The sequence below is a fragment of the Onychostoma macrolepis genome, chromosome 01, assembly GCF_012432095.1.
Source record: "Onychostoma macrolepis isolate SWU-2019 chromosome 01, ASM1243209v1, whole genome shotgun sequence".
Lineage (NCBI taxonomy): Eukaryota > Metazoa > Chordata > Actinopteri > Cypriniformes > Cyprinidae > Onychostoma > Onychostoma macrolepis.
Genome location: NC_081155.1, coordinates 7,883,385 through 7,893,381, shown reverse-complemented (window position 1 = coordinate 7,893,381; position 9,997 = coordinate 7,883,385). Strand labels below are relative to the sequence as shown.

General features: G+C 36.7%; 1 protein-coding gene across 1 annotated transcript; it reads right to left on the bottom strand.

Moving 5' to 3' along the window:
• Positions 1 to 1,956: 1,956 nt before the first annotated feature.
• Positions 1,957 to 9,190, bottom strand: LOC131537044 (complement C3-like). The gene is made up of 9 exons (XM_058770278.1): positions 9,171 to 9,190; positions 8,680 to 8,921; positions 6,325 to 6,414; positions 6,031 to 6,111; positions 5,883 to 5,945; positions 5,628 to 5,763; positions 3,425 to 5,306; positions 3,271 to 3,326; positions 1,957 to 2,730 (listed from the first exon to the last, which is right to left on the bottom strand). Exons 1-7 carry the CDS (start codon positions 9,188 to 9,190, stop codon positions 5,165 to 5,167), a joined length of 774 nt encoding a protein of 257 aa, XP_058626261.1. The 3' UTR covers positions 1,957 to 2,730; positions 3,271 to 3,326; positions 3,425 to 5,164.
• Between the last annotated feature and the right edge of the window lie 807 nt (positions 9,191 to 9,997).

Genomic DNA, 9,997 nt, shown 5'->3' with positions numbered 1-9,997 from the left:
AGGGATCAGTTCTTGGACCCCTTCTCTTTACCATATACACTACATCACTGGGACCCATTACACAAACACATGGTTTCTCCTACCATTGCTATGCTGATGACACACAGCTCTATCATTCATTTCAACCAGACAATCCAATAGTAGCTGCACGGATCTCAGGCTGCCTGGGAAACATCTCGGCATGGATGAAGGATCATCTCCTGCAGCTCAACCTGGCAAAGACTGAGCTTCTTGTTTTCCCTGCCACTCCAACTCTACAGCATGATTTCATCATCCTGATAGGTTCATCAAAAATTATTCTTTGGTGACCAGCTGACCTTCAAGAACCATATTGTAAAGACAGCTCGATCATGCAGGTTTGCATTGCACAACATCAGAAAGATCAGGCCCTTCCAAACAGAGCATGCTACACAACTTCTTGTCCAGGCCCTTGTCATTTCTAGGCTGGACTACTGCAATGCTCTTCTGGCTGGACTTCCATCATGCACAATCAAACCTAGACAAATGTTTCAGAACGCAGCGGCACAACTGGTCTTCAACAAGCCCATAAGGGCCCACATTCAAAGGTGGATAGTCCAGGGGTCAGAAAGTAAAAGTCCTGTCATATGTTTGTTCCACCCATGAACTCAGCAGCTTATTTCACCAGAGGAGGAACCAAGTCATTCCTTTCAAGTCACAAGCAAGTCTCAAGTCAAATCTCAAGTCCTCAAAGAGTTAAAGTTAATGAGATAATTAAGAGACTAATTAAATGATGATTGTGCATTAGTGATGAACACCTGCTGTTATTGAGAATTACAGAGGATCAAATGTTGATGTTTTATTGGTTAAAATTATGCCACCATCATGGAGATAAGTGTTTGTTTAGTTGGCTCTTGACATTTTAGTACTGTCTTCTGTCTTTGTAATTTCTTTTATTCTTACTATTTTCTTTTATCTGTGCTGTTTTTATGTTACTTTTTAGTAGCTTGTTTTATGATGTTCAGAGTTGATATGATTATGCAGTTTGTCACCGTTGTTGAGATACAAATGCTGATTCTTGATGTCTGTGTGTGCCTAAAAGAAAGAATTGAAGTTATTTTTTTTTGGATCAGAAGAGCTTGTAAGAAATCCTTCCAAAAGTTATAGAAAACACAGAATCTTTCACTGTGGAGTCACAAGGCTGTTGTAATCAATAAAGGAAATTTGACTGAGAAAAATGAGTTCAGTAATTCAGATCGAATGATTGTTAAAACATAATCATCACCACCTGATGAGTTTTACTTTTTGCAAAAGTCTGGCTCTTATAATTTAGTTATAGCAGCCAAATACAATGCAATATTAAAAAGTCAAGGGTCAAGAGCCCAACTAAAGTAAACACTAACCAGTTTAACAGTGACTTAAAAAAATGTGATTTTCTTCTTTGGTGATTCTGCTTGTTAACATCAGGTGTCTTCAATAATGGTCAATCATCACTCAATAAATCTCTTAATTACCTCATTAACTTTAACACTGCTTCAGTGTTACTTTTAAGTACTGCTATTAAATAGCACTTAATAGTCTAAAAATGATACAGCCCCAGGTGAAAAATAAATATATTGAAATTGTGCTTTTTCAGACACACTTAATATATTTATTATTTTGAAACAACTTTAAGTATATTAAGTGTATTTCAAGATATGTTTAAGTTCAATTTTAATCTATTTGTAATATATTTAATATATTGAAATTGTGTTAAATTGGAACCACTTTAAGTATATTTAGTGCAATTTAAATGTATTTTTTAAAATAGATTTAAAATGTACTTTTAATACTTCATGAACTACAGGTAGAGTATATTTGAAGCATCGTTTCAATGTGCTTCAAGTACATTTCAATTGCATTTCAGCTCATTAGAAATGCATTAACATTACACTACTAGTATATTATATATTTATTAGTATTATCTTTTTCAGTTTATACACACACGTACACTTTGATATCTCGAAAACTTTAATGTATTATATATTGTGTACATTACAAATATTCATAAAATACATTAAAAAAGTACAGCAGCACATATACTTTGGTGAAAAACAAAAAACATACTATTAAATGTATTAAAAATGCACTTGAAATACAAGTATGTTTATAGTATATTTGTATTACTACAAACATACTCAAGTACATTTTAAAACATTATACAAAAAACATAATAAATGAAAAAAAATGCTATGGAAGAGCTGTCTTGAATCATCATAAAAATTACATAAATAAAAATTACAATGCAATTTTCTGAAGAAAAAAAACAAAACATGAAAATTTAAGTGCAGAAGTGAATAGATGTGTGTGCAAAGACTGAAGATGATAAAGTTCAAGCAACAGAATAGGGAGGGATGGAGGGGGTTTTGGAGGTGGAGGAGGAGATGGTGTAGGGATGGTGAGAGGCAAAGATGCGGGATGATGCCAGGATGTGGTGAAGGGATGGTGATGGGAGGATGACGATGATGCCCTGGTGGCTTAGATGGAGTTTGGCACATGGCACAGACCCAGAGCATCCCAATGCTGACAACACATGGCGGAGTCTAGGGAGCGGGGAGCCAAGATGTAGATGGTGTGGCTGCCGACGTTTGGGGGCCGACCGATGGAGACAGAGCCGGTGGATCCGAAGGCACAGACAAAGGGCCAATGGAGCTGAGCGTCGTCGCAGGTTCCGGAGACCTGGGCACAGCCTAGTCATCCTGGCATACAACATTTTGCACAAGAGCCTTGCAGCTTTAGAAAAAAAAAAACAGAAACAAAATTAGATAACAAATTTGGTTACACTTTATTTCGATAGTCCACTTTAGACATTCTACTAACTATAAGTAACTTTGTAACTACATGTCAACTAGATGTCAACTAATTCTCATTAATTTGCAACTACGTCTACTAACTCTCAGTAGGGTATATTTAGGGTTAGTAGAATGAGTTGACATACTTGCAAAGTTTCTCATAGTCAGTATGTAGTATGTTGTGGACCCATCAAAACAAAGTGTTAAAGATATTAAGCAGACAGTCTACTAATACTCTAATGACTGCTGGTTGACATGTAGTTGCAATGTTACTTACTGTTAGTAGAATGTCTAAAGTGGACTATCGAAATAAAGTGTTACCACAAATTTTTACATGAATGACTGAAAGGAAGCACAAATTAGCCACCTGGAATGGACACATTGCTAACGTTTTTCTTCCAAGATTGACCGAATCACCCTCCATTAGGCCTGATTCAAAAATCTCTATAACAGAGGTGATACGATATTAAAATATACTTACTATTCCTTTGCTTGTCTCTGCACTCAGATTTCAGTTTATCTTCTATAGCAGCTGATCTGAAAAACAACAAATGTTAATATTTCTTACACGCACAAAAAAAGGCAAATGATGATTGATGATTTGTTTTCTATTTAAGAATGACAGAACAATGTACCTGGTCAGAAATATAGTCAAAAACCTTCCCAGCCTCAGCAGTTTCAGATGCACTGTATGCTCTTATAAGCAACCCTTCTTACAATTTAATCTTTGTTCTTATCTGTAATGAGAAATATATATTAGAAAAAGTCGATAAGGTTGTCAAGCTTGAACAAATATAAACACCAATCAACCAACACTACCACAGTTTGCTGATCAGCTCAAGACAAAGTAATTGAAAAACCATGATTATGAACATACAAAGATCATTAACCTCATTACAATGAAGCCAAATTGTTCAGGAAATCAGAAATAAATATACTTCATGTTGCAAATAAAAGAATCTTAATGTTGTACATGTTATAATGACTAATTTTATTTTATTTATTTTTTTCTGCCAATGCATGAGTCAAAAACACAACTGGTACAGACAAATAACGTTAATTAAATACAAATCGTACCTGAAGTCACAGTGAGGTACCAAAGCCAGACATACACGCTTGTAGAAGCTGGTAAACATAACATACCACTATATTTTCTAATTAATTTCATAATTCCCCCAAAACAATTTGAATTCTGCCATCACTAACCCTTAAGATGCTCCAAACCATCTAAGACTTTCGTTCATCTTCGAAAGAAAAGCTGAAATATTTTAATGAAATCTGAGAGATTTATGTCCCTCAGATGAAAAGATTCATCAAAGATGTTCACGTTTCAAAAAGTTAATCGCAAAAAAACATCGCCAAAGTAATCCATATGAATTGCGTGGTTTCCTCCAAGCGCCCTAAAGAGACACGATCGCTCTATATAATATAATACTGTTTAAATTTAGACTTATATTCACATTCAAGGGACATGCACGCACATCATATTTGATTTACGAAGCTCAACAAATCAGGTTTAGTGTGTTGTTTGAATTTAAACACAAACAAACATGTTTTTTTTTTTCATTTCAGATATGACGTTGAAATCCTTGTGGGAATTTCAGAAATATATATTAGAAAATAAAGGCGTCAAGCTTGAACAAATTTATAAACACCTAGCTTATAACAATTAATGTATCATGTAATGAACAACAGCCTAATCAACCAAAGTAGCATAACCCATATTAAACAACGTATTTTAAATATCGCAATGGTTAATGATATTTGACAAAGGTTTGTACATTGTAAATGTTAAAAATGTTTTTCAAAATATCGTACTTTACCAAATATTAAAATTATAAATACATAAATATTTAAAATATAACAATGTGTAGGCCTACTGCAATATAAAGTACATTAAAAACTTACTAAAAGTGTAATCATTTTTTTATGTTCTTACACAAAGTACACATAAAATATACTTTAAGTAAGGGTAACATAAGTATGTTTTCTGTAAATACACTAAAATGTCACAAAGTATGCTTGTGTTTAGTATATTCCTTAAAAGTGTAACTAAGAATATATTTATTACCAAAGTATTTCTAGTATACTTTTTTAAAACACTTTACGTATTGCAAAGTGTTACCATTTTTTTTTTTTTTTTTTTTATTAAAACATCTTAAAAAAAAAATAATTAAGTAGAAATTCAAAAAAGAAAAGGTCAGGCCCTTATACACCATGATTAATCCAGCATAAACAAGCAAGTTTTATTTATTTAATTTTTATTATGGAATTACACCATCATATTTTGGTGAAAAGCATTATTATCATCAAGAACAATTTATTTGAAGTATGCAAGAGATAATGTTACATTTCCAGTAATAAATAAATACTTGTTATACAGCACATCCATGTCGGAAAAGGCTGTTCATGAGCTCAATGATGCCGATGTATCGCTTCCTGTGTTCTAGAGTTTGGCTTTCCTCTCTTGTAGGCCAGTATTCAACCCAGGTCTGCTGTCCAAAAATATACTGCTGACTAAAAACAACAGAAAATACTATGCAAAACATTTATTTTTTATTTTTATTAATAAGCATTAAAAACAAACATCACACTAACAGACATTGAGTTAATGTTTTACCCAAGTTTGATTTGGATTTCAACATTCTAACAAATGACTCATACAGCAGTTGTACGCGAATGTCACACTATATGAGTAGACTTTGTGTATTTAGACAGATAATATCGCACACTACTATCTATGATGTTATGCTGCATCCTATAAACGCATCCATATATTTACTGGTTTGTGGTCCTTTTGTGCAAAAGCAGAATCCTGTAGGAAGTACTAACACATACCTTCCCCCGAGCATCGGCAGGTCAACAGATTTGCCCATGATGAGGTACGACTTGCCATTTACCAATCCTAAATATTCTCTGCAACTGGGACGAGCCAAAAATGGTCTCACTTTCCCCTCAACTTCCTCATCAGTGCCTATAAGACAGAAGAGGAGACAATTTTACAGAGACATCCCAAATGTCAGCCGCGGTTCAAGAGAGTTATAAAATCATGTATTCCATTATATTTGGACACAAGTGAATAATAAACCACACCTTTTCTCAGCACCTGCTCCACCTTCATGTCGTAGATGTCAGAGTCCACTGTGACTTTATAAACTGTCAAACCGTTGTGTTATACTGGTGTTATATCAGAGCTGTGAGACTGAATCTCAATGACTGAGGAAGGAGAACGTGTGTTTACCATAATCCACGCCGGATTCACAGGCTCTATTCAAACGCTCCTCATCTCTGACCCGATTCTTCTTCTGGAAACTGCAGTTTTCTGTGTTATGAGATTTTTTTAATATTTACACACACAATCATAACACACCAACAAAACATTTTCATCCATTCATAAAAAGTAAAATAAATGAATAAAATGAATAACATGAAGTAGAACACCATATTAATTATATAACAAGATTATTTGGCTCTTATGACAAATTGTGACTGGCTTAGAATAAAAATGTCTGGTCAATGAGTATGATTGTAATACCTTCTGCACACAGGCACAAATCTCCTTTACACAGTTTGTATAGAGCACCATCTGTCCTTTCAGGGTGGTAGAACTTTTTACAGCGTGCATCTAAAAAAAACACAATTAAAGATGACTACAACACCCTTCATGCACTGTGAAACCTTTCCAGAAAATCCAGAACGCAGCAGCATGTCATACACACTTTCAGCCTTAAACCAGAGCATATGACAGTGTTGTAAACCTATATCTTCTAAAGTTTAGGCAACTCAGAAGTGAAGACCAGGAGACTTCGGGTTGTATCTTCAGCAGGATTCTTTTATTGAGAACACAAGCTGTCGGTAGCTGTAGTCATCGAAAATCTAACTAAAGCAGTGATACATTGTAGTTTATATACATTTAGGGGGCAGTGCTTAGGAATGGAGACCAAGCACCTGGGTGATGATCTTAAACAAAGCATGCAAATGAAGTATTCAGGTATAGCATCTTGCCTGATTTAATCACTCCTAATCCAATCAGCCTAACTACCCAAAGACTGAGGCCGGGGCCCCTAGAGTCATTACAAACAAAAGGCAAGAGTCTCCGTTGTCTGGCTCATTAGACTTACAATAAGAGAACAGGAACTGCTATATCTTCTAAAGTTTAGGCAACTCAGAAGTGAAGACCAGGAGACTTCGGGTTGTATCTTCAGCAGGATTCTTTTATTGAGAACACAAGCTGTCGGTAGCTGTAGTCATCGAAAATCTAACTAAAGCAGTGATACATTGTAGTTTATATACATTTAGGGGGCAGTGCTTAGGAATGGAGACCAAGCACCTGGGTGATGATCTTAAACAAAGCATGCAAATGAAGTATTCAGGTATAGCATCTTGCCTGATTTAATCACTCCTAATCCAATCAGCCTAACTACCCAAAGACTGAGGCCGGGGCCCCTAGAGCCATTACAAACAAAAGGCAAGAGTCTCCGTCGTCTGGCTCATTAGACTTACAATAAGAGAACAGGAACTGGCAGGGACCTCTTGAATCGTTCATCTGATGTCATCATCTTCACCATAAATGCTAAATACAATGTATATAACTTCTTCAGTTTGTACATTATTACATTAGAATCTAAATTAAACATTTAAATAAATTTGTAATCCCACAATTCCCCCTTTGAGAGTTCTAATAACTCTCACAAAATACAAATTTAGACACTTAAAAGTTCATTCTTGTAACATGTGATCGTTACAGGCACATAGCACTTGTTCTGTGTTGATTGTCTGTAGGGACGAACTGCATGCTGACACAGAAACAAACATGCAGCTCCGTGAAGTTCTTAATAGTCTTTTCTGGTTGGAACTGTCATTTCTCGTGATGGGCGTGAGTCATTTGTTGCATGAAACACTTGATACTAACAGGTTTCCGAACCATGAAGAATTATCTTCAGCCATCAGGTGTAATTTTGCTGAAAGATCAAGAATGTCTTGATCATGTTGCTGGATGACTGAAGTTCTCGTATGTGATTCTCTGCGTTGTGTATTTTTTTCTTTGTTCTGTCTTCCGTGACAGTTGGCTCGGCAGTGGGTCTCGTTGTCTTTTAGAGGTTGTGGCTTCATACGCAGGTGAGGAGTTCGGTGCGCATGGGTCTTGGAACAGCCATCAAGTTGTATCTGCACAGAGGAAGAAAGAAAACAAAAGACAGCAGTATTTGTTCTAAAGACTACAAACATTAGGGTTGTATCCTCTGTTCAATCTGCGTCTGCTATTGTTGTTCCTTCTTTCCTATTTCTTAATTCCTGTGACACCTAAAGAACAGTGAGGTGAGGGTGGACTAGTGGATGGGGAAAGGCCTATGAGGGTGTGTTCACCACAGGGTTGGCCCCAAGCCTGTTGCATCCGGTTCTTCCCTGGGTTCCTCACTGGTCCATGTGTCCTATCCTATCCCTGTAGGTGGTGTGCAAACTTTAGTGTGTGACATCTCCATCCTCTAATGGAACATCAGTCATAACAAACATCATAACCCAAAGAGGATAGGTGAGTGACTGTGGTGTGCTGTAGTATAGCTTTGAAGGCTGTGAGTGTACTTAACTAGCATTCTCTCAGTGGAAGGAAGTGACAGTAACCTTCCTGTAGTTTTATTTACAAAGAATCTTTCAGCTTTGTTGTACATTACTGGGGAATTAAGCACTCACAGCCCTAACAGTTAACACCTGAGCAAACTGCTCCAACAGTTCGGTGAAGCGGGAGGGCTGCTTCAGAGTACCAAGTAGACTGAGTAGAAGCTGAGTAAAGCTGTTAATTTCTCCTAATGTCTTTTGCTTTTCCTACACTCTTTCATCCAGTGTCCAGGTTTACCACAGTAATAACAACTGCCCTCCTTCTTAGGACACTTACGTTTCTGTCGGTTCTCTGTGTTGACCTTAAAGGACGCTGCTGCAATCTTTACTCTGGCTTTAACATCAGAGTCTCTTTCCCAAGTAGCTAAGCTGTCCAAGCTGTTTTGCAAGCTTCCAGTGGACCATGTTAGGTCTAAGAACGGCAAAGCTGATCTGTACTCTGATAAAAGGCCATCAAACCATGTTCGAACTAGTGGTCCTTTGTCATCAAGCACACTTTCAGGATCATCCACTATTCCACTGTAAGTTACAGCTGACTGACAAAACCTTTCAGTGTATTCACTCACAGTTTCTTCTTTCCTTTGCACACAGTTAGTGATTCTGGACCAGTCTATCTTGGGTCCTATGATATTCTTTAGAATTTTCAAAACACCTTCTCTCAAATCGTCTCTACTGGCATGTTGTAGTTCAGAAGTAACAGCAGACTCAAAACTGTTGAATTCAGATTCAGTTAGAATTTGTGACATCAGCTGTGTGACTTCTGCTAACGACAGGTCGTAGAGACGCATTTTGTTGATCAATGCTCTTCTAAATTCAGAAAAATCTGTGCGTGCTGAGGGTAAGCTCTGGGACAGTCTCTCTATATCTTTAGGTCCTAGTGTTTTGGCAACAGTTTGTACTTGCACAACAGAAGAGTTGGGAGCAACACTTTCAATTCCCTCAATTCCTTGAGATCGTCTCTTAGCGCCACATACCTTCACTGAATCTACAGGCACATCAATTACTGATTGGATGATTACATCTCTTTCAAAGAAAGCTTGTAAGTCAGGATAATTGTCATTCGGTTGACTAACTTCTTCCACATCAGTTTTTGCTGAAGCTTTGTTGTGGTTCAATTTCTTAGTAAAATAGGATACTCTAGCACGGAGCTCTTTGTTCTGTTTCTCTAGCTCTGAGTTACGCTGAGATTGTTGTGTAGCTAGCGCTAAACCAAATTCTCTGTGGCAGCAGATAATACCTTTCACATTGTTCTTGCGAACACATGCTCCTAATACCTTTTTACACTCATCTACAGACCAAGTCTTGTCTGGATGGATCTCATATTTCTGCGTTAGTTCTTGTCTAACTTTCTCAGTGATTATTAGGTTCATTTGTTCCCCTAACAGTGATTTGAATTCGCTATCTGACCACAAAGGAGTCGCAAGACCACCCTTTTCTGTTGTTGGAATCAGCCTAGCATTCCTTCTAACCATTTTGTACGTTTCTTCTGTACCACACAAACAAAAACACTAAAACTTCTCTGATCAACAGAGGGTACACTTGTTAACACAGCTTAACTATTGTTAACTTTGTTACCACACAATCAAAACACTAAA

Bases quoted from the DNA above. Each gene is read 5' to 3' on its own strand.
- LOC131537044 (XM_058770278.1), bottom strand. From the start codon at position 9,190: ATGCGTCTCTACGACCTGTC. The intron at 6,415-8,679 runs GTAAGTGTCCTA...TGTTTTTTTTAG, and splicing joins CACAGAGAACCGACAGAAAC to ATGCACGCTGTAAAAAGTTC. The intron at 5,946-6,030 runs GTAAACACACGT...ACGGTTTGACAG, and splicing joins TGAATCCGGCGTGGATTATG to TTTATAAAGTCACAGTGGAC.